This window comes from Odocoileus virginianus, chromosome 11, assembly GCF_023699985.2.
Source record: "Odocoileus virginianus isolate 20LAN1187 ecotype Illinois chromosome 11, Ovbor_1.2, whole genome shotgun sequence".
In the NCBI taxonomy this organism is placed as follows: Eukaryota; Metazoa; Chordata; class Mammalia; order Artiodactyla; family Cervidae; genus Odocoileus; species Odocoileus virginianus.
Window position 1 is genome coordinate 47,308,366 of NC_069684.1, and position 24,681 is coordinate 47,333,046.

Here is a 24,681-nt window from a genome sequence, read left to right on the forward strand (position 1 = left end):
GAGAGGGCCTGGAGGGTCTCTGAGATGTGACTTCTGCAACACCTTGAGGGGCCGCGAAGGTCTTCCTAGGCAGGATGCTGCTGGTTTTGACCTTCATTCTTATTTGGTGATGAATGCAGCACTGGAAGCAAAAGTGGGGTGGGAACAATCCCTCGGTGTGTATATGTAAGATCTGAGATACTAAGATTAGAGGAGCTTATCTACAGGGGTGGCTAGAAGCAGAGCAGAAATGGGCCTAGCTGGGAGCAGAGGACCAATATGAAGAGCCTAGGGAAAAAAGTCCATATCATTTCTCTAGAAGGTAAAACTAAATATAAATATGATGAACCAAGTAAATACTGTAGTTTTCTCAGAGCCATGGGTGGGATAGGAGGGAAAGAAAAGGAAAAAAAAAAAAAAGATAGGATTTAGTAATGTGCAAAATATGGTGATGACTGTGTTCTGTGTGTGCTGAGTAATATGTCAATTTGGGTGCACAGGAAGCTGAAACTCAGACTTGGTCAGGTAAGACATCTGGTCCTTGTTGTGGATGCCACCTGGGCCTCCAGGTAAGCTGGGGCACGATTCTCAGTGATGTAAGAAGGGAGCCTAGGGAGCTGTCAGCACAGACTGGCTCTCTGTGGTGGCCACAGCCCCTCAGCCCAGCAAGAAGAGGAGGGCTCCCCTACCTCAAAACAAAGTTACAGTAAATCTCTGACAAACCAGAACAATTGTTTCCGGTAGCTCTGTGTCTCCCTTCTCTCAGCCCTGCCCAACTGCCACACATAGACAAGTCAGAACAGTTTTGATTTAATTTCCTGCAGCAGTATGTAAAACAGATTAAGAAAGTATAAAACCAGAGCTGGCCTGTGCTGGGAAAAGCTTATCTCTTTCCATTAAATTTTATTTTTTTAATGGTAGCATTTAAAAAGAGCCTGGCGTAATCTCCCACTGAGGACCTATTTGAAGCCTTCAAGGGGGGCTGCTACCCCCGTGAACTGCCTCTAAATGTCACAGGAGGATGGAAGCACAGATTGTCTGCCACATGACAGGCATGGTTCACCCAGGAGTAAAGATGCGGTCTTTAAAAGATAGGGTCCCCAGAACTGATTTCAATCTCATCACAGCTTTTTTTTTTAAAAGTAATTTTAGAATTGTGATCATATATTAAATAAAATGAATTGAATCAAATTATAATTTAAAGTTGCAAACAATATAGCTTTCTTATTAATTTTTAATAAAAATATATTAAGCTTATCAAGGATCTCATATACTCTCTCCCCAAAGCCTGAGGGAATCCAATAAATGACTTCCCCAAGCAGGATTTAAATATGGATATAAATCAGAGAGAAAAGAAATGTATGCATGATAAAATCCTCTGCAGTCAGATCACAAGAGAGGGAAATGCAGGCACATTTTCCTCTGCCCATCCAGGATGAAAGCAGAGTAGTGGGGTAGCGGGTGGTGGGCATGGGCTGGACGTGTAAGAAGACAGACCCACATACAACACATCAGGTAGCTCCAGAGCCGTGACGGGCCCTTCACTAGGGGCACCAGGGAATCCCAAGGCCTTTGATGACCTGCCTGAGCTCACAGCACCCCTGCAGCATCATTGCGCTCTGCACCTTGTGCAGGACCCGCTGGAAGGACCTGTCCTCCTAGCAGGCAAAATTGCCTTAAAAGGTCTATACACTGAATAGTGTCTGTGCTGTGCTCAGTTGCTCAGTCGTGTCTGACTCTCTGTGACCCCGTGGACTGTAGCCCACCAGGCCCTTCTGTCCATGGGATTCTGCAGGCAAGAATACTGGAGTGGGCTGCCATCCTCTCTCTTCCAAGGGAACTTCCCAACCCAGGGATCAAACCCAGGTCTCCCACATTGCAGGTGAAATACTGTCTAAGCAGCTATAATGAGTAAGACTTGGCCTTTACCCTGGGAGGAGCTTGGCAAAACCAGGAAACAAGGTTATGGAAGGACAGTGTGTGACAAAGGGAGATGAGAGGTGCTGAGTGTCCAGAGGAAGGAGCCCAGAAGGGGTGACAGATGTGCTGAGCTGAGGTGTGTGTCTTCCAGTGGGGGTAGCTATTCCATAAAGAGTTGACTTTGTGTTGCTGTGTTTACCTAATCAGTTGATCCAAGGCATATTTATTTATTGAGTACCTGAGAGACCTTGAAGACATCATGTCTCCTCCCTGAACTTAGGTTTCCTCATTTGAATAACGAGGAGATTGGATTAGATCAGTTCTGTGGACAAAGTCACAGACACAGACCAAGGATTTGGTTTTGCTTCCAAATATTGTGGTGTGTGTGTGTGTGTGTGTGTTAGTGTTTTCTAATTTAACACCGCTGGAGTCAGAAAATTTACCATGTATGACTTGAATCCTTTTACATTTATTGAGACTTGTTTTATGGCCCAGAATATGGTCCTTCTAGGTATGTGTTTTGTGGGTACTTAAAAAAAGAACATGTATTTTGTTATTGCTGGATGGAGTTTTATAAATGTCAATTGGATCCTGTTGGTTGGTGATGTTGTTAAATTATTCTATATTCCTTGCTGATTTTCTGTCCATTTCTTCTGTCTGTTGTTGACAGTGGGTATTGAGTCCCCAGCTATACTCATATCCGTAAGTCTATTGCCTGTATCTCCTTTTAGTTCTATTAGTTTTTGTTTCCCATATTTTCAACTGGATTGTTTAATGCATACACATTTAAGATTGCTTTTAATATGTTTCCTTGGTAAATTGACCTCCTTTTTCCAAAATATAATATCCTTCTCTGTCTCTAGCATCATTTTCTTTGCTATGAAGTCTTCTTTATCTGATATTAATATAGCCATTCCAGCTTTCTTTTGATGACTGGTGCTTTCATGGTATATCTTTTTCCATCCTTTTACTTTCAACCTCCCTGTATCGCTATATTTAAAGTGAGTTTCCTATAGACAGCATAGTTAGATCATTAAAAAAATCCATTCTAATAATCTCTGTCATTTAGTATATTTTAGACAAGAAATTTACACTTCTTACATAGATCACTTACATAATGTCATTCATATATTAGGGCTTTAAGTTTGCCATTAAGAAAAATTTATGTCTATTCTGATTTTTTTTTCGCTTTTCTCTTTCTTTCATTTCCAGTGGATAGCTAACTATTTTAAAGAATTCTATTCTGTAATGTTTTTTAGTGTATTTGTGTAGATTTTTAAATGGTTACTCTGGTCTTATGTATAGACATAGACATTGTTGTTATTGTTAAGTTGCTAAATTGTGTCTGACTCTTTGCAACGCCATGGACTACAGCATGCCTGGCTCCTCTGTTCTCCATGTCTCCTGGAGTTTGCTCAAATTCATGTCCATTGAGTTGGTGATGCTAACTAACCATCTCATCTCATCCTTCCACCTTCTCCTTTTGCCTTCAGTCTTTCCCAGCATCAGGGTCATTTGCAATGAGACATGTACACACACACACAAGGACATATTCAGTTGTGTATGGTATCTCTTCACACTTCTACTGGTGTCCTCATTTTACCAGTTCAAGAAACCTTACCTCCCTTTATGCCTTTTACCCTCCCCTATTTTGAATATAATTGTCCTAAACATTTCCACTACATATAGAACCACAGAAGATAGTGTTATAAGTTTTGTTTCAACTGTCAAAGATTATCTAAAAAACTTAAGAGGAGAATGAAAGTCTATTTCATTTACCCTTATTTTTGCTTACCATGTTCTTTCTTCCTGATGTTCAGAGATTGCTGCTTTTATTACTTCCTTTCTGTTTAGAGAAATGCTTTAGCAATTCTTTTAGAAGAGGTCTGCTGGTGACAAATTCCCTTAGTTTTCCTTCATCTGAGAATGTGTTGATTTCCCCTTATCTCTTCAAGGCTATTTTGCTGAATGCTGGTTTTTGGCTTAACAGTTCTTTTCTTTCAGTCCTTGAAAAATGCACCACTGTACATTTGGCCTCCATGGTTTCTAATGAGAAAGCCACTGTAACTCAAATTGTTTTTCTCCTATAGGCAAGGTATCATTTTTCTCTTGCTGCTTTTAAGATACTGTTGTCTTTAGTTTTCAGAAGTTTGACTAGAATGCCTTGATGTGCATTTTCTTGGATTTTTCTTATTTGGATTCACTTAGCTTCTTGAATCTGCAGGTAGATATTTTATTTTCAGTGGCATTAATTACATTCACATTGTTGTACAGCCACTACCACTATCCATATCTATAACTTCTGCATTATTCCAGACTGAAGCTGTATACCCGCGAAATAAGAATTTTCTATTCCTTTCGCTCTTAAGTCCTGGGTACCACATTCTACTTCCTGTCTCTGTTTTTGACCACTCTAGTTACCTCACATCAATGGAATCATACAACATTTGTCTTCTTGTGACTGGCTTTTTTCACTTGGGGCTTCCCTGGTGGCCCAGCAGTAAAGAATCTGCCTGCAATGCAGGAGCTACAGGAGACAGGTTCGATCTCTGAGTCAGGAAGGTCCCCTGGAGAAGGGCATGGCAACCAACTCCAGTATTCTTGCCTGGAGAAATCTCATGGACAGAGGAGCCTGGTGGGCTGCAGTCCATGGGGTCGCCAAGAGTTGGACACGACTGAAGCGACTTAGCATGCACACAATGTTCGACGAGTTTCGTCCATGTAGTTTCACTTTTAAGGCTGAATAATATATCATAGTATGAATATTCCAGCTTTAAACTACTCATCATCCATGGACATTTAGTTGTTTCCACCTTTTAGCTGTTGTTAATAACACTTGTTATGAACACTGGTGTACAAATATCTGTTGAAGTCCCTGCTTTTAACACTTTCGTGTACATAACCAGAGATGTAATTGCTGGATCAAATAGTCATTCTGTTTCACATTTTTTAGGAACTGTTATATTGTTTTCCACAGTGGCTTTTTCCATTTTGTAGTCCTGTCAGTCATACATAAGGGTTCCAGTTTCTCCAGTTTTGTACCAATACTTGTTTCTCTTTTGTGTGTTTCTTTCTTTTTTAATAATATCTATCCTAGTGGGTGAAAAGCAGTATCTCATTGATTCTGGTTGTTTGCATTTCCCTAATGATTAGTGATGTTAAGCTTATTTTTTATGTGCTTTTTGGCTGTTTGTTTTTTGGAGAAATGTCTATTCAAATCCTTTGCTCATTTTTGAACTGCCCTGTTTTGATGATGTTGAAATGTATGCATTCTCTATGTATTCTGGGTATTTAACCACTTACCAGAAATGTGATTTGCAGATGTTTTATTCCATTCTATGCATTGCCTGTTGATTTGTACTATTTACTCTGTTGATCTTGTCTTTTGGTGTACATTTTTAATGTTGATGAAATTCAGCTTGTCTATTTTTTCTTTGTTGCCTGTGCTTTCGGTGCCATATTCAAAGAAAACATTGCCAAATTCAGTATCATGAAGCTTTTCCTCTGTGTGTTCTGCTAAGAGTTTTGTAGTTTTAGCTCTTATACTAAGTCTAACCCACGCACTACTCTTTTTAATATAGTATTAGGTGAGGATCTATCTTCATTTTTTTGCATGTGGATATCCAGTTTCCCTAGCACCATTTGTTGAATAGACTGTCCATTCTGCATTGAGTGGTCTTGGCACTCCTGTCAAAAGTCATGTGACATATATATGAGAGTGTATTTCTCAGCTCTCTCATGTATCCCATTGGCCTTCATGGCTGTCTTTATCCCAGTCCCACCTTGTTTTGATTACTGCAGTCTTAACAGTAAATTTCAAAATAAAAAAGTATGAATCCTCCAACTTTTTTTTTTCAAAATTGTTATGCTGTTAGGGTTCCTTGAGCTTTCATATGAATTTTAGGATGGACCTTTCCATTTCTAAAAAAAGAAAGTCATTGGGCTTTTGACAAGAGATTTCACTGAAACTATAGGTTGCTTTGGGTACTATTAAATCTTAACAGTAATAAGTCTTTCAATCATGAACATGGGATGTTTTCTGTTTATGTCGTCTTATTTTTTTCAGCAGTGCTTTATACTTTTCAGTGTATAGTCTCCTACATCCTTGGTTAAGTTAATTCCTCAGTATTTTATCTTGTTTACTGTTGATGTTCAGTCACTCAGTCATGTCTGACTCTTTGTGAACCCATGGACTGCAGCATGCCAGGCTTCCCTGTCCTTCATTATCTCCCAGACTATGCTCAAATTCATGTCCATTGAGTCAATGATGCCATCCAGCCATGTCATCCTCTTTCACCCCCTTCTTCTCCTGCCCTCAATCTTTCCCAGCCTCGGGGTCTTTTCCATGAGTCAGCTCTTCACATCTGGTGGCCAAAGTATTGGAGCTTCAGCATCAGTCCTTCCAATGAATATTCAGGGTTGGTTTCCTTTAGGATTGACTGGTTGGCTCTCCTTGCTGTCTCAGGGACTCTCGAGTCTCCTCCAGCACCACAGTTCAACAGCATCAGTTCTTCAGTGCTCGGCCTTCTTCTTCTTTTCACATCCGTACATGACTACTGGAAAAATGATAGCTTTGACTATACAGACCTTTGTCAGCAAATTTATGTCTCTGCTTTTTAATATGCTATCTAGGTCTCTCATAGCTTATCTTCCAAGGAGCAAGCATCTTTTAATTTTGTGGCTATCGTCACCATCTGCAGTGATTTTGAAGCTCAAGAAAATGTCTGTCACTGTTTCCATTGTTTCCCCATCTGTTTACCATGAAATTATGGGACCGGATGCCATGATCTTAGTTTTTTGAATGTTGAGGTTTAAACTGGCTTTTTCACTCTCCTCTTTCACTTTCATCAAGAGGCTCTTTAGTTCCTCTTCACTTTCTGACATTAGGGTGGTGTCATCTGCATATCTAAGGTTATTGATATTTCTGCCAACAATCTTGATTCCAGCTTGTGACTCATCCAGCTTGGCATCTCTCCTGATATACTCTCCATATAAGTTAAATAAGCAGAGTGACAAAATATAGCCTTGATGTACTCCCTTCTGAATTTTGAACCAGTTCATTGTTCCATGACCGATTCCAACTGTTGCTTCTTCACCTGCATACAGGTTTCTCAGGAGGCAGCTAAGGTGGTCTGCTATTCCCATCTCTTTAAGAATTTACCACAGTTTGTAGTGATCCACACAGTCAAAGACTTTAGCATAGTCAGTGAATCAGAAGTAGATGTTTTTTCTGGAATTTTCTTTTTCTATGATCCAATGGATGTTGGCGATTTGATCTGTGGTTCCTCTGCCTTTTCTAAATCCATCTTGTACATGTGGAAGTTCTTGGTTCATGTACTGTTGAAGCCTAGCTTGAAGGATTTTGAGAATTACCTTGCTAGCATGTGAAATGAGTGCAGTTGTATGGTAATTTGAACATTCTTTGGGATTAGAATGAAAGCTGACCTTTTCCAGTCCTGTGGTGACTGCTGAGTTTTCCAAATTTGCTTCCATATTGAGTACAGCACTTTCACAGCATCATCTTTTAGGATTTGAACTAGCTCAGCTGGAATTCCATCACCTCTTCTAGCTTTGTTTGTAGTAATGCATCCTAAGACCCACTTGGCTTCACACTCGAGGATGTCTGGCTCTAGGTGCATGACCACACCATCATGGTTGTCTGGGTCATTAATACCTTTTTTGCATAGTTCTTCTGTGTATTCTTGCCACCTGTTCTGCTTCTATTAGGTTAATACCTTTCATGTCCTTTATTGTGCCCATCTTTGCATGAAATGTTCCTTTGGTATGTCTGATTTTCTTGAACAGATCTCTAGTCTTTCCCATTCTATTGCTTTCCTCTATTTCTTTGCATTGTTCACCTAAGAAGCCTTTCTTATCTCTCCTTGCTATTCTTTGGAACTCTGCATTCAGATGGGTGTACCTTTCCTTTTTCTCCTTTCCCTTTTGCTTCTTTCCTTTTCTCAGCTATTTGTAAGGCCTCCTCAGACACCCATTTTGCCTTCTTGCATTTCTTTTTCTTGGCAATGGTTTTGACCACCACCTCCTGTACAGTGTTAGAAACCTCCATACATAGTTCTTCAGGCACTCTATCAGGTCTGGTTCCTTGAATCGATTTGTCACTTCCACTGTATAATCATAAGGGATTTGATTTATGTTACACCTGAATGGTCTAGTGGTTTTACCAACATCCTTCAATTTAAGTCTGAATTTTGAAATAAGGAGTTCATGATTTGAGCCACAGTCAGCTCCCGGTCTTGTTTTTACTGACAGTGTAGAGCTTTTCCATCTTCAGCTGCAAAGAATATAATCAATCTGATTTTGGTATTGACCATCTGGTGATGTCCATGTGTAGAGTCATCTCTTGTGTCATTGGAAAAAGTTGTTTGCTATGGCCAGTGCCTTCTCTTGACAAAACTCTGTTAGCCTTTGCCCTGCTTCGTTTTGTACTCCAAGGCCAAACTTGCCTGTTACTTTAGGTATCTCTTGCTTTCCTACTTTTGCATTCCAATCCCCTATGATGAAAAGGACATCTTTTTGGTATTCTGGAAGATCTGGTAAGTCTTCACTGAACTGTTCAACTTCAGCTTCTTCAGCATTACTGGTTGGGACATAGACTTGGATTACCTTGATGTTGAATGGTCTGCCTTGGTAGTGAACCGAGATCATTCTGATGTTTTTGAGATATTGTACCCAAGTATTGCATTTTGGACTCTCTTGTTGACTGTGAGGGCCACTCCATTTCTTCTAAGGGATTCTTGTCCACAGTAGTAGATATAATGGTCACCTGAATTAAATTAACCCATTCCCATCCATTTTAGTTCACTGATTCCTAAAATGTCCATGTTCACCTTTCCCATCTCCTGTTTGACCACTTCCAATTTACTTTGATTCATGGACCTAACATTCCAGATTTGTATGCAATATTGTTCTTTACAGCATCTGAGTTTACTTTCACCACCAGACACATCCACAACTGGGCGTCATTTCTGCTTTTGCTCAGCCTCTTCATTCCTCCTGGAGCCATTTCTCTGCTCTTCTCCAGTTGCATGTGGAACACCTATTGACCTGGGGGGTTCATCTCTCAGTGTCGCATCTTTTTGCTTTTCATACTGTTCATGTGGTTCTCAAGGCAAGGATGCTAAAGTAGTTAGATGCAATTATAAGTAGAACTATTTTCTTAATTTTCTTTCGGCATTGTTCCCTCTCAGTGTAATTAAACACTGCTGACTCTTGTATGTTAATTTATATCCTCCTGCTTTGCTGAATTTCTTAGTCATTTTATCTCTGTTTTTTCGATTGGACAGCTTTTATTGCTCTTCAAGTTCATTAATTCATTCTTCTTTCCGTTCTATTGTTAAGCTCCAGTCTGTATATTTTTGCAGTTGTATTTATCAGCTTTTAAACTTCTGTTTGCTTCGTCTGTGTTAATTTCTTTGCTGCAGTATTCTATTTTTTCATTTGTTTTGAGGATGTTTGTAGTTACTATTTAAGCATATTTATCATGGGCTTTAAAATCTTTGTCAGATAAGTCTAAAATCTATTGTCTCTGAGTTGGCATCTATTGATTGTCTTTTTTTTTTTTTCTTTTTGTTTGTCTTTTTTTTTCATCAAGATTAAAATCTTCATCTTTCTTATGGTGAGTGATTTTCAATTGAAACCTGGACATTTTGAGTATGACACCAAGATTCTGAGTTTTATGTCAACTTTCTGTTTTAGCTGGCTTTCTCCACCATTGCTCCAACAGGAGTATGGTGGATGATATCTTGTTTACTGCCTGGTAGAGGTACAAGTACAGGTTCCTCACTTGGCTCCTCACTGCTAGGATTACACTTTCTGATAGGTAAATTTCTATTTGTTTCCTTTAATGTAACTTAATCACTATGCACTCATTTTAGGATCATTCTCTTATCTTCTCCTTTCTTGGTTCAGAAACATACTCATGAAACTACTGTCCCTATTTCAGGTTAGTAGGGGCCTGTCATAAGTACCAGAGTCAGAGACTGTCAGACTCCTCTTTGAAGGCATCACTGATGATTATGGCACCTCACTTCTGCACACCTTCTTGTCCTCCCCGTCTCCCTCCCATCTGTCCACATGTGTGATGATACACACCTAGTTTTTAACCTAGACACTGCTAGCCTGAGAAAGTCCATGGAGAGTCTTCAAGTGGTCCCTATATCCCCTTTCCCCACCATATATACATATATAAATGTTCTATGTGTGTACATTTTCTCTGGTGAGTCAGTGGTTCTCACACAATTCATAAATAAGAACATGACCAAAGAGGTTAAGAATCACTGTAGCAGATTAAGAAATGGGAACAATAGATGTGCAGGCTCTAAATCATCGATATAAGGGGGAGGACTTGAAATCAGGGTGCAGGCTGGAGTAGACACACACCGGCTTGTGCTCAGAGCTTTCCTTGAATGTGCTGAAATAGCTCATAACTGTGTGGGTGGGAGAGGAGCCCTGTGTGGGACCGAGCCTGGGCTCCCTATTCGGGTCCAGGAAGAGCTTAAAAGATCCTCAAAGTGTAAAATGCTTCAACATACGAAATGAGAAGAGAAAAAGCATTACAGTGTAATTTACATCTCAATAAAAGTAGCTATTGAGGGGGATGAGGTCTGACTTCTTCCTTCTGACTTCAGTTAACAAGGCACTGCTAACAAAGCAGCTAGTCTCGCCAGGGCGAGGGAGTCGGCAGTGTGCAGAGCTCATGGAAAAGAAGCAGGCTCCCTGATAAGACAGCCCAGATGGGGACGGTTGCCCTTAAGGTCTAAGAAGTCAAATTAGTGGCTAACAGAATTCTTCTTAGAAATAAATGGAAAGAAATGAAAATAGATTAGAGACAGGACAAAGCAGGAGGGAGGTACTGTGAAGGGACCCCAGGGCTGTCCAGTGGCAGCAATCACAAGAATTTCAGCTGAGCCCTGTGGAGATGGGGGCCTAAACCAAATCAGAGCTGGGCTAAATGGATTCCTTTCCTGGAGGAGGCTGGACCTAATTGAATCTGTAACGCATTTTTGTTTCTGAAGCTTTTCTCATTTTTGTTCCAAACTCAGCCTTTGGAACTGTTATTCAAACTCTTTCTTCCATCCTATTAGTTCCAGAGTTTCTAAGAAAGAATATCTAGGGGTGCCAGTCTAAAAAGAACATCAGTTTTTTTTTTTTTTTTAATATTTATTTATTTTGGCTGCACTAGGTCTCCATTGCTGTGCACGGGCTTTCTCTAGTTGCAGAGAGTGGGGACTACTTTTCGTTACACTGCTCAGGCTTATCATCACAGTGGCCTCTCCTGTGAGGGAGCAGTCTCTAGGCTCACAGCCTTCAATAGTTGCATCTCACAGGTTAAGTAACTGTGGCTTATAGGCCCTAGAGCATAGGCCCAGAAGTTGTGGTGCATGGGCTTTGTTGCTCTGTAGCATGTGAGATCTTCCCAGATCAGGGATCAGACCTGCGTCCCCTGTGTTGGCGGGCAGATTCTTATCCACTGTGCCACCAGGGAAGTCCAAGAACATAAATTTTAAAAGGCAAGTATATATCTTTCTTTTCCTTTCTCTGGGTCACCTGAGCCCTGAGAAACCTCAGGAGGTGAGTCTTTCTGCAAAATGAAACTGACCTGCTTCTAGATTCAGGTCCTGTGAACTTGCAAAAAGATGGAAGTGTGTGGGCCATCCCTCTGTGTGACACTGATATATAATAAATATACACTTGATCTTCATCCCTGTTTCTGGTGCTGAGCTCCTAAAACCCTTGGAATTTCTTAAGTGATGAAAATGATCAGGGTGTCTCTTGTTATTTTAATAAGATGACTTTTAGAAGCACCTAAATGTGGGGACTGTTTGCTAGGATAACCATGTGATTAGAAGGTTGGAACTTTCAGTCCAACCCCTGATCTCTGAGGGAAGAGGAGCTGGAGGTTGAATCAGTCACCATGACCAATGATTTAATCAATCATGAGTCTGTAATGAAGTCTTCATAGAAACCCTGAAGGACAGAATTTGAAAGCTTCCAGGTGGGTGAACACATGGAGAATTGAGGAAAGTGGTACACTGGGAAGGGGCCTGGCACCTCCATGCCCTGTCCCTGTGCCCTGCCCCGTATGCATCTCTTCCATCTGGCTGCTCCTGATGTACAGCCTTTTATAATAAACGGGTGATCTAGTAAGTAAGATGTTTCTGGAGTCCTATGAACTGCTCTGGCAAACTAATCCAAGGGCATGGTGGGATCCTTGGAACCCGCAAGCTGTAGCCAGTCAGCCTGAAGCCGATGTGACAACCTGGGCTTGTGACTGGCATCTGAAGTGGAAGAGGATCTTGTGGGCTGTGGAATCTGATGCCCCCTCCAGGCAGACAGTGTCCGAGTTGAGTTGATTTGTAGGACACCCAGCTGGTGTCTGAGAGATGTTTGTTGATGGGGGAAAACCCCAACTGCATGCTGTAATTGGGTGAGCAGAATCTTACTGTGCGAGTAAATGGCCAGCACAGGTCCATATGTGTTAGATTAAATTGGACAAACTAGACCTGGCTCTGCCTCAGTGGGACTCTAAGCCTTAGCTCCTTTGATTTTCAAATGGCCATGAAAATGCCTGGCCCACTGGCCTCAGATGGCCGTCATGAGGACCAGAGCATCCATGTACGCATGAGCATTATTAATACTTTCTAGTCCCATAAAGGATTAATTTGATTATCTGTAAAATACCTACTTGGAGGTGACCCTTGTTGGGTACATCATACACTTAAGAATTTTCCTCCACAATATTTCTATGGGAGAACATCCTCAATAAACATTTTCTGCCCAGTTGATCTGACTGACTGACCACCATTCACCAGAGCAGAAAAGGAAAGTTCTTCTGAGACTGCAGGAACCTTCCAGTGTTCTTCTGTCAGTCTGGGTTAAAGATGCCAGACCAGGTGAATGAAATAGGAAGTGATGAGTGCCTTCAGGAGTCCTAGGATTCTTCCTGTTGATGTCACTTAGAGCTCAGGAAAAGACAACAGGGCTGGTATTCAACAAAAGCCAGCATAAGGGAATATCACTTTTGAGTATCGCTTTGTTCTTATTGCTCAGTTGCTAAGTTGTATCTGCAGTGAACTACAGCATGACCAGCTTCCCTGTCCTTCACTGTCTTCCTGAGTTTGCCCAAACTTATGTCCACTGAGTCAGTGATGCCATCCAACCATCTCATCCTCTGTCGCCCTCTTCTCCTGCCTTCAATCTTTCCCAGCATCATGGTCTTTTCCAATGAGTCTGCTCTTCCCATCAGGTGGCCAAAGGATTGGAGCTTCAGCATCAGTCCTTCCAGTGAATATTCAGGACTGATTTCCTTTAGGATTGACTGGTTTGGTCTCCTTGCTGTCCAAGGGACCCTCAAGAGTCTTCTCCAGCATCACGGTTTGAAAGCATCAATTCTTAGGCGCTCAGCCTTCTTTACGGTCTAACTCTCATGTCATACATAACTATTGGAAAAACCATAGTTTGACTATACAGACAGATGTTTGTCAGCAAAGTGATATCTCTGCTTTTTAATATGCTATCTAGGTTTGTCATAACTTTTCTTCCAAAGAGCAAGTGTCTTTTAATTTCGTGGCTGCAGTTACAATCTGTAGTGATTTTGGAGCCCAAGAAAATAAAGTCTGTCACTGTTTCCATTTTTTCCCCATCTATTTGCCATGAAGTGATAGGACCGAATGCCATGATCCTAGTTTTTTGAATGTTGAGATTTAAACCAGCTTTTTCACTCCCTTCTTTCACCTTAATCAAGAAGCTCTTTAGTTCCTCTTCAATTTCTGCCATTAGGGTGGTGGTATCTGCATATCTGAGGTTATTGATATTTCTCCTGGCAATCTTGATCCAGCCCACCATTTCACATGATGTACTCTGCACAGAAGTTAAACCAACAGGGTGACAATATACAGCCTTGTCATACTCCTTTCCTAATTTTGGAACAGTTCATTGTTCTGTGTCCAGTTCTAACTGTTGCTTCTTGTCCTGCATACAGGTTTCTCAGGAGGCAGGTAAGGTGGTCTGGTATTCCCATCTCTTTTAAGAATTTTCCACAGTTTGTAGTGATCCACACAGTCAAAGGCTTTGGCATAGTCAATGAGGCAGAAGTAGATGTTTTTTGGGAATTTCCTTGCTTTTTCTATGATCCAATGGATGTTGACAATTTGATCTGTGGTTCCTCTGCCTTTTCTAAATCCAACTTAAACATCTGGAAGTTATCGGTTCACGTACTGTTGAAGCCTAGCTTGGAGAATTTTGAGTGTTACCTTGATAGTGTTTGAAATGAGTGCAATTGTGTGGTAGTTTGAACATTCTTTGGCATTGCCCTTCTTTGGGATTGGAATGAAAACTCACCTTTTCCAGTCCTGTGGTCACTGCTGAGTTTTCCAAATTTCCTGCCATATTGAGTGAATCACTTTAACAGCATCTTCTTTTAGGATTTGAAATAGCTCCACTGGAATTCTATCATCTCCACTATGTTTGTTTGTAGTAGTGTTTCCTAAGGCCCGCTTGACTTCACACTTGAGGATGTCTGGCTCTAGGTGAGTGATCACACCATCATGGTTATCTGTCATTAAGATCTGTTTTGTACAGCTCTTCTGTGTATTCTTGCCACCTCTTCTTAATCTCTTGTGCTTCTGTTAGGTCCTTGCTGTTTCATTCCTTTATTGTGCCTGTCTTTGCATGAAATATTCCCTTGGTGTCTCTAATTTTCTTGATGAGATCTCTAGTCTTTATTTCTTTGGACTGTTCACTTATGAAGGCTTTCTCCTTGCTATTCTCTGGAACTCTGCATTCAGTTGGGTATCTTTCCTTTTCTCCTTTGTCCTTCTCACCTATTTGTAAGGCCAGCAGCAGGATAACATGATGGCATGGTAAGTATCCCTTAGGCATTTGTTATTTTTCTCATCTAAATGTGGACAACCAGCCCATAGACACTTCCTGAGAGATCCCATTTCAGGCCCTGGGTCTCTCCACTCTCCTGCAGACAAGGGCATCGTGGCCCAGAGGACCTCGGGAAGGTGCTGCCCCTGAAACTCCACACATCAGTTCTCCGTACACGTCATCAGTCCAGTGCCTGGACCAGAGGAGCATGTGAGCTCTGCCAGGGTGGAGAGGTCAGGACAGCAGAGAGCCCTGGGCCTTAGTGGCAGCGGAGGTGCCTGGAGAGGGTGAGCACAGGTGTCATCCTTTACATGGCATCCCAACATGAACCCAGTTCTCCCACTGGTCGCTTTGCACTTATTGCAAGGATTGTACTGACCTCTCCCTTCTTCCAACAGTGAATACTTCCTGAGTCCCAGGGACTTTGCTTGATGCTGAGCTGGTTTCAGAACAGCCACAGAGACCTGGCAGCCTCCTGAGGGGAGGGGCACCAGGTATTTGTGCTGCTGTGTGGTGAGAGCTCAGCTGACAGAGGGGGCAGACTGCAGAAGGTCAGGGAGAAGACAGCATTCCAGCTGGGCTTTAAAGGGTCAGGAGAGTTATACCAGGCCCAGGGGGCTGGGGAAAGGGCATTTAAGGCCGAGGAGACAGCTTTGAAAGGCCCTAAGTGTGAGCATGCCTGGGGCAGTGGTGAGTGTCTCAGTGTACACTGTCTGTAATGTGTGTGGAGGTGGGGAGGCTGTGAAGGTGGTCCCCAGACAGGTGGTTAAGGGGCTGTAGATATAGACTCTGTTCTGTGGGCCGAGGGCGGGGAGGCATGGAGACAGATGGGTACAGCGGGTGTCTGAGGTCAGTTCACACCAGTTAGTAAGAGTTCATTGTTACATTTTCTGAGTTTTGTGAACTGGTTGATTTGACATTAGTAGTTTAAAATCAGTGATGGTGGGCATGTTCATGCGATAGAAACTGGCAAACACTCTAATGAGTTTTTAGTTTTTTTTTAAACATTTATGGGCATGTGTTTGTGCACAGATTCGTGTGTGTATTAATGCATGTGTCTGCACACTGGTATATAGTTGATAGAAATCACAAGGAAGGGGCCTACCAACAGGCAGAAAGAACTGCATGTGATTTTGGCACACTCACCAGCCTCAGATTCTTCATCGCTTGGGGAAACATGCCTTGGTGTAACTGCAGTTTGCCAACTTTCATTATCTGTACACCTCTGACGGGATGGTTTCCTGGGTAAAAAATCCTGGGAGAAAACAAATGGCAAGCAGCGTGAGTAGCTCTCACCCATGCAATCAGCGTTTCATCAGGAGAACACAAAAGTGGGAGCGAAGGCTGGCTGTGAATGTCAACGAGCCCCTAAGCAGAACCAGCTTTGCAGCCTGAGAACACGATGCTGAGGGAAGAAGCTCACTGCTGGTCTCCTGGTCCCCGGGATGCCTTCTGCACTAGGGGAAAGTGACAGGATTGGAATGCCTCTCTACTAAACACTAAGAGAAGCTCCAGTACCCAGGAAGCCTTGGACCAGAAGCTGGCCTCTCAGTATATAATTGTTAAGTAAATCAATGATATGCCCACAACCCTCCTTTTAACCACAAAGTCCTCTGAGTCTCAAGTGCAGAGTCTCATTGATTGCAGTCCACCTTTCCTACTGCCCCTGTGTATTCATTCTGTCATCACTGGACTCCAGAGCTTTGGATTCAGACACCCCATCTGTGTTGGCCACCATGTCCTGCATGCAAGAACTCCACACATACCTGACCTCTTTCACACACAGCGGAATAGAACAGAGTGTTTCAGTGGACTGAAGAATGAAAACCAAGGACTATGTTTCAGACCCAGTGTAATTTCACCTTGACTCAACAAGAACTTACTAATATTAGAGTCAACAAAATGTGAACAGTTCAGCCTCTTCTTCCTCCTACATCGTCTATCCTGAGAGTCTCCTGGGCGCCTGCTGTATAAGTGAGATCGATCCTAGGGCTGGAGGAGATAGTACACTGTATATACGTGATCTTTTCCCTTGAGGCTCATAATCCCATTAGACACAAGACAGACATTCATACAACAGTTTAAAAATATCACAGGATAGAGCATGACTTAGTACACAGCAATGGTCAGTTCAGCTGTGTGGAATGAACTGAGAAAATGACGCAGGAGTTACAAAGAGGAGAGTTGAACGGGGCTCCCCGGATCTGGGAAGGCTTGTCTTGGTTGGGGAGGAATGGAAATACATCCTTGCTGTTGAGTGGCTTGACTGAAGGTGCACTCCAGATGCTGCCTGTCCAGAGACAACAGGTACTTGCCTATAGGCCTCCAAAAGGTAATCCCAAGTCATGACTTATACGGGGCTTGTCATGTGCCAAGCACTGTTCTGCTTTTCACTTATGAACATGCCATAGAACCCACATTTAGGCTCTACTGTGAGGTGGATTTATCAAGAGACACATATGTTCTCCAATTAGTATACTATCTGTACACCATTCCCTAGCCCTGAACCTCAGCTCTTGCCCACATGAAATGTGATATAGAAACTTTGTTCATTCAGGCTCTTAAAGAAATGGAAAGCAGTACCCGAGAGAGGGAGGTATTTAAATTAATAGAATGTTGGCTGTGTTTCTTTTAAAGAACTAAAAAGGGAGGGGACGGAGGGAAACAAAGGTGACACCTGGGTCCTGGCTTTTCCTTCATCTACTGAGCCTGCCAAGAGATCAGTCACGTCACCTCTCCCCCTTACAAAATGAACATCATTATCTACTTGTGTGGAAAAGATTTTAAGATCCCCGGACAAAAGGCTTAAGTATAGGACGCCATTGCCCTGTACTTAATTGCCTTGGACACTTTCCTTGAAAAGCACACCTGGATTTGGAACTTTATTTTATTGCTATGAATGTACCATAATTAAATTTAAAGGCCAAAAAGTAATTTCATACTAATAATCATTCTATTAAGTGGATGTCTGTCATGTCAGTTAGCAAAAGCAAAGAAAATCTTGGGTTCTATGGTGGCAGAGAAAGTGGTGCATATAATTACTCCATGACAGGTACCTGCTCTGGTTGCTTAAAGATATTAAAAAAACGAAGTGGAGTTTAATCAGGAGAGGATAAGGAAGTGTCTGGGAGGACTTCCACATAAATATTTACGGAGCAGCCTCGCAGCTCTGGCAGGGGTGATGTGCATGTGCCTGGGTTGTTTCTGGAGGCCTCCCAGCTGACATATGGAATAAGCATCATGATTACTTGCCGGAATAGCACCCCAAGGAAAACTGGTGAAGCTCACTCCTGCTGGGAGAAGTTCTCTACCCAGGGCACGGCTTTCGTCAGCTTTCTGCATGTGACAGTGAGGAGGAGGGAGGAGGTCTTCAATCACAGGACCGTCAGGAATCAAGGCCAGGCTGAGGGCCTGAACCAGAGAAGGAATGAAGGATGCCCAAGGACTAAAACAGGAGTTTGAATGTGAGACTCTAGAGGCAGAGAGACCTGAGGCAGGATGGTGGTAATAAGAACAGAAGAGAAGGAGCTGATGTGAAAGATGCTCTGCAGCTGATTGGATAAGGACCCGGAGACCTGCTGAGGTCTGGTAGTCAGAGTTGACTCCAAGATTCAGAAATCGAAACGCTGCCACAAAAACACAAGCAGACCGTATAATAACAAAATTTTCATTCAACCAGGCATTCTGCTTGTTTGGTGTTAGGAATTTTCTTTTCGTGGGTATAGTGCTAGCAATCATGTGGTCCAGGATGCTGGGCCCAGAAAGGAAAAAGTGCCCTTCGTGTTCCTGTGGTGCAGAGAAGTATACAGGAAGGAAGGTGTTTAAACAAGCAAGAGAAAAGCAGCAGCACATGCTAGTTTAACCAAGACCCACAAGCTCCAAGATGTTTAACCAAGACCCACGAGCTCCAAGATCTTGCTGCCATCTTCTCCCAGAAGGCTTCAGGTCAGGGAACTGGAATGTCTCAAATAAAAGGGGATAGAGAAAAACACACCCGATGGCAGGACCTATGTTATTGGTCTTGCTGAAGTTTTCCCACATGATGCAATTACCAGTCACATTTCTTCACTACAGGTAGCAGTCCTAACATTTGTATGGCAGCAAAAACCACTTATTGTTAGGACTCTTTTTTTTTTAAGAACTCATATAAAATGCATTACTGAGTTTAAAACAAGAGCTTAACTATATAAACTGTATTTTAGCATAACCAAGTAGCTATAATGTATTAGTATGAATTTTAGCTGATAAATGTGAAATCTAATTCTAATAATTAGAAAAATCAGCATTTTGCAATTCTTGAAGAAATAACTAATCCATGAAAAATGTATCACTAGATGAAACCAGTAGATCAAAGAATGATGGAAAATTTTACAATGTGTAAGGTTATTACCATCTGAACCCAGTCATCAATCTTAGCATCACTAACATGGGACAGCCAGACATGACCTGCTGTCTGAGCTGACTATAGTAAGATTTTGTACCAGCTATAAAGGATCCTTGACAAAAAAAAAGAAATGAAATTTAATCAAGCCCATAAAATTCCATTTCACAGGAAAAATAATTGGTAGAGGAACAAATAACAGCAACCAGCTAAATTCAAAATATGGTAAGTTTTATAGAACTGTCATCACCCAGGATCTTTAGCAGGTCCATGGCATGAAAAGAAAAAGGTGGCAGAGGAGAAGACTCTAGATTAAAAGAGACTTAAGAGATACAACAGTCAAAGGTAATTTGTAGACCTTTTTCATTTTAACTCAAAAGTTATGACCAACCTGGATAGCCAATAAAGGTCTGTCTAGTCAAGGCTGTGGTTTTTCCAGTGGTCGTGTATGGATGTGAGAGTTGGACTGTGAAGAAAAAGTTGAGCACCAAAGAATTGATGCTTTTGAACCATTGTGGTGGAGAAGACTCTTGAGAGTCCCTTGGACTGCAAGGAGATCCAACCAGTCCATCCTAAAGGAGATCGGTCCTGGGTATTCATTGGAAGGACTGATGCTGAAGCTGAAACTCCAATACTTTGGCCACCTCATGCGAAGAATTGACTCATTGGAAAAGACCCTAATGCTGGGAAAGGTTGGGGGCAGGAGGAGAAGGGGATGACAGAGGATGAGATGGCTGGATGGCGTCACCAGCTCAATGGACATGGGTTTGGGTAGACTCCAGGAATTGGTGATGGACAGGGAGGCCTGGTGTGCTGCAATTCATGGGGTTGCAAAGAGTCGGACAGGACTAAGTGACTGAAGTGAAGTGAAGTGGCTCAGTCGTGTCCAACTCAGCGACCCCATGGGCTGGAGCCCACCAGGCTCCTCAGTCCATGGAATTTTCCAGGCATGAATACTGGAGTGGATTGCCATTTCCTTCTCCAGACTGAACTGAACTATAAAAAGACATTTCTGAGTCAATCTAGGAAATGTGAACATGAAATGGCATTGTTAAGAAAAGATCCCCATTTTTTTGAGATACGAACTGAAATACGCATGGATAAAATGCTGTAATGACTGTGATTTGATTTAAATCTCTTCAGCATAATTTCTCCTTCCAGGCATGATGGATTAGTTTTTTTCAGACCAAACTCCATGCTAACAAGAAACATTAGACAAAATATTTATAAAACTGTTTGAAGGTGTCAAAGAATGACTGAGGGACTGGAGTCTGAATGACTCAAAGGGCAGAAAGAATAGACTCTCAAGTAGGTGGTCCTTTGTTGCTCCTTTTCCCTTTGTTGATTTCAAAGGAGAGGCAGTTAGGCTAAAGAACTAAGCAGAAGTTTTGGCAGTCTCAAAGGGGACACAGAATTTGGAGCTCAGGGCTCAGCAAAGAAGAGAAGGAGCGCTTAATAAACATCCTTGACTTTCATTTGTGACCCAGCGCGCCCCGCCCCGCCCCCCCCCCCCCCCCCCCCCCGGCAAAGGGCTACAATCCAGGAATAGTGGTAGAGTAGCTTTACTTATAATATGATGCATTTTTGTTGTTGTTTAAAAAAAAAAGATCTCAACATTGGGAAACAAAACCAAAGAAAGAAAAGAATGTGTAGCAAAGAGAAGCCTGTTGGGGCTGGGAGAGGTTGGGAAGACACTGGCTGAGTAGCCAGAAGCTGCCTCCTTAAGGAAAGGCTTATGATGTAGATAGAGTTAAATGTCCAATTTTGAACTTAAAAGTTTGAGTTTTAGCTTACTTTTTGAAAACATGTACAGAGAAGACATTGCCCATGCTTGTAACTTTCAACTAGGTGTGTTTAATTAGTTTAATTTAACCCTGGACTTGTGCACAAATTTCCTCATCCCCTTGCCAGACCTGCTTATGTGCTGCCTGGTCCACTGGCAGCGTGGCTAACAGTGGGGAGATGCCATGGGCCAGCCAGCATGACTGAATTATACGGTGACTATAATTTAGTCATTAAATGCTTGGGAAAAAATGGCAATGAGATTTTCATTAGAAAAGTTCCACTTGTCCTATAATAAGGTCTATTTATTCACTTACATGGGCAACAAAAGACACTGCTGAAGTTCTAGATGTATACTCTAAGTCCCCTTAGTATCTGAATACACAGATTTCATTTCACTCTGAGATCAGCTCCCAAGAAGAAGCTCTTGAGTAGAAATCTTGTTTTCATAAGTTAGATTTTAATGTATTTGAGCCTGTTAGTTCAGATTTATGAAAATTGTTCTGATGCTTTTTACTGGTAATATGGCAAGTTTAGTAAGCCATATTGATTATTTCACTGAAAACAATGTAAGGTGGTAGATAAAATATTTTTAAAAGTAATGATGTGCTGGCAAGATAGTAAAGAACCATCAGGCCAAAATCTAAATGAAGAGAGAAGTAAGGAGAATGGTGAGACTACTGCTACACTGGTGTGCTGAAACCTCTGGCTTCATCTGCTTTTGGGAGCTTGTGGGTCAAAAGGGCAAGCTCAGTGTCTACCCAGCTAATAGGGAAGCCTCCCCTTTTGCCAATCACTGGAGACAGATTACATTCAAAAGAGATGCAATAAGGCTGACAGTGGAAGCCTGTAGAATGATACAGTGATTCCTAGACTAGTATTCTGTATCTTTAAAAATATCTTTCTCAAGAATCAAGATGGATAGGTGAAAGGTATACTTCTGGAGGTGATGAAAATGTTCTAGAATTGACTGTAGGAACGGTGGCATATCTTTGAACATAATTAAAAAAAAAACTGAATCATACCTTTAAATGGGTTGGGTAAGTTGTATGATGAGTGAATTGATTATAATTTAACAGAACTTTAACAAAAAGAATGAGACATTAGCACCCCACAAATGAAATAGGTATAAATCTATAACAGAATATATAGAAGATCTATTTAAGAAAAACTGGAAAACTCTGATGAACAAAATCAGAATAAGTGGAAAGATATTCCATGTTCACTGATAGGGAGAGTCAGTATTGTCAAAATGTCAGTTCTTTGCATTTTGAGCTATAGATTCAGTGCAATCCCAAACAAAATTCTAGCAAGTTATTTTGTGGATGTCAGCAAACCCATTTTCAAGTTTATATGGATATGACCCAGCAATACCACTCCTGGGCATACACACTGAGGAAACTAGATCTGAAAGAGACACGTGCACCCCAATGTTCATCGCAGCACTGTTTATAATAGCCAGGACATGGAAGAAACCTAGATGCCCATCAGCAGACGAATGGATAAGGAAGCTATGGTACATATACACAATGGAATATTACTCAGCCATTAAAAAAAATTCATTTGAATCAGTTCTGATGAGATGGATGAAACTGGAGCCCATTATACAGAGTGAAGTAAGCCAGAAAGATAAAGACCAATACAGTATACTAATGCATATATATGGAATTTAGAAAGATGGTAACGATAACCCATTATGCACAACAGAAAAAGAGACACATATGAACAGAAAAAGAGACACAGATGTACAGAACAGACTTTGGGATTCTGTGGGAGAAGGTGAGGGTGGGATGTTCTGAGAGAATAGCATTGAAATAAGTATACTATCAAGGGTGAAACAGACCACCAGCCCAGGTTGAATGCATGAGACAAGTGCTCAGGGCTGGTGTACTGGGAAGACCCAGAGGGGTGGGATGAGGAGGGGGGATCGGGATGGGGAACACATGCAAATCCATGGCTGATTCATGTCAATGTATGGCAAAAACCACTACAATATTGTAAAGTAATTAGCTTCCGACTAATAAATGAAAAAAAAATAAGAAACCAAGATTGAGGTAATAAAAATAAAGTTTATATGGAGAGGCAAAAGATTCAGAATAGCTAGCATAATACTGAAACAGAACAAAGTTGGAGGACTGACACTACCCAAATTCAAGACTTACTGTAAAAGCTACAGTAATCAAGACAGTGTGATATTGTATTTGTGAAAGAAAAGACAAAATACTGGGTTGGTCAGGGAACTTTTTGACCAACCCAAAAAATCAATGGAACAGAGTAGAGAGCTCAGAAAGACCCACATAAACACAGTCAACTGATCTTTGACCAAAAAGCAAAGTCTATACAATGGGGCAAAGACAGTATTCTTTTTTATCCCCCTCAAGAAATGATTGCAGAACAACTGGCGGTCCATATGCAAAAAAAAAAAAAAGAAAGCACAGATCTTAACACCCATCACTCAAAAACCAGTCTTGGTTTGGTGGTGCCTTTTGGTTACGACATCAAAGCCACGATGAAAGTGAAAGTGAAGTCGCTCAGTTGTGTCTGACTCTTTGCAACCCCATGTACTGTAGCCTACCAGGTTCCTCCATTCATGGGATTTTCCAGGCAAGAGTACTGGAGTGGGTTGCCATTCCCTTCTCCAGGGGATCTTCCCGACCCAGGGATCGAACCCGAGTATCCTGCATTGCAGGCAGGCGCTTTTAATGTCTGAGCCACCAGGGAAGTCAAAGAAATAATTGATAAGCTGGACTTCATTAACATAAAACCTTCTGCTATGTAAAAGACAATGTCAGGAGAATGGGAAGATAAACCACAGACCGGAAGAAAACATTTGCAAAAGACACTTCTCATAAAGGCTTGTTATCCTAAATACACAAAGTACTCTCAAAAGCCAATAATAAGCAAAAAACCTCATTTAAAAAATGGGTCAAAAACCTGGACAGACATCTTACCAAAGAGGATACACAGATGGCAATTAATGATTATGAAAATATGAACATGTTCCATATTATATGTCATCAAGGAAATGCAAACTAAAAAAAATGCCATATCAGTATACATCTGTTAGAACAGCCAAAACCCAGAGCACTGACAATACTAGGGGCTGGTGAGGAGGTATAACAGCAGCTTTCATTCATCACTAGTGGGAATGCAAAATGGTGCAGCCACTTTGGAAGAGATTGACAGTTCCTTACAAAACTACACATGCTAATCAGGCTAAACCACAGTATCCAGGAATTGTGCTCCTTGGTATTTACCCAAAGGAGTTGAAACCAAAAACCTACACATGAACATTTATAGCAGCTTTGTTCACAGTTGTCCAAAGTTGGAAGCAACAGAAGTGTCCTTCAGTAGGTGAATGGATAAATAAACTGTTATTGATACATCCAGACGATGGAATATTATCCAGTGCTAGAAAGAAATGACCTATCAAGCTATGAAAAGATATGGAGGAGCAAACCTTAAGTGTATAAAACTGAGACACCAACAACCTGAATGGGCTACATTCCAACTGTATGACATTTTGGAAAAGGCAAAACTATGGAGACAATAAAAAGATCAGTGGTTCCCAGGAGTTCCGAGGTGAAGGAGGGATGAATAGGTAGAGCACAGGGGTTTTTTCAGGGCAGTGAAATACTCTATATACCACCATAATGATGGGAAAATGTCGTATACATTTTACGTATACATATATATACATTTGTCCAAACACATAAAATGTACAACAC

At 41.5% G+C, this 24,681-nt stretch overlaps 1 protein-coding gene and 1 long non-coding RNA gene across 6 annotated transcripts in view; one reads left to right on the forward strand and one right to left on the reverse strand.

Moving 5' to 3' along the window:
- LOC110151811 (uncharacterized) overlaps positions 1–24,681 on the forward strand; it is a 64,769-nt gene that overhangs the window by 37,211 nt on the left and 2,877 nt on the right. The gene's annotated exons all lie outside the window — the stretch shown is intronic.
- The window catches only part of SMYD3 (SET and MYND domain containing 3), a 716,821-nt gene that overhangs the window by 3,999 nt on the left and 688,141 nt on the right, over positions 1–24,681 (reverse strand). For all 4 annotated transcript variants that reach the window (XM_070474406.1, XM_070474407.1, XM_020915229.2 and 1 more), the window contains one exon: positions 15,937–16,045. In XM_070474406.1, coding sequence (XP_070330507.1) covers positions 15,937–16,045 — 109 coding nt within the window. The remainder of the gene's footprint in view (positions 1–15,936; positions 16,046–24,681) is intronic.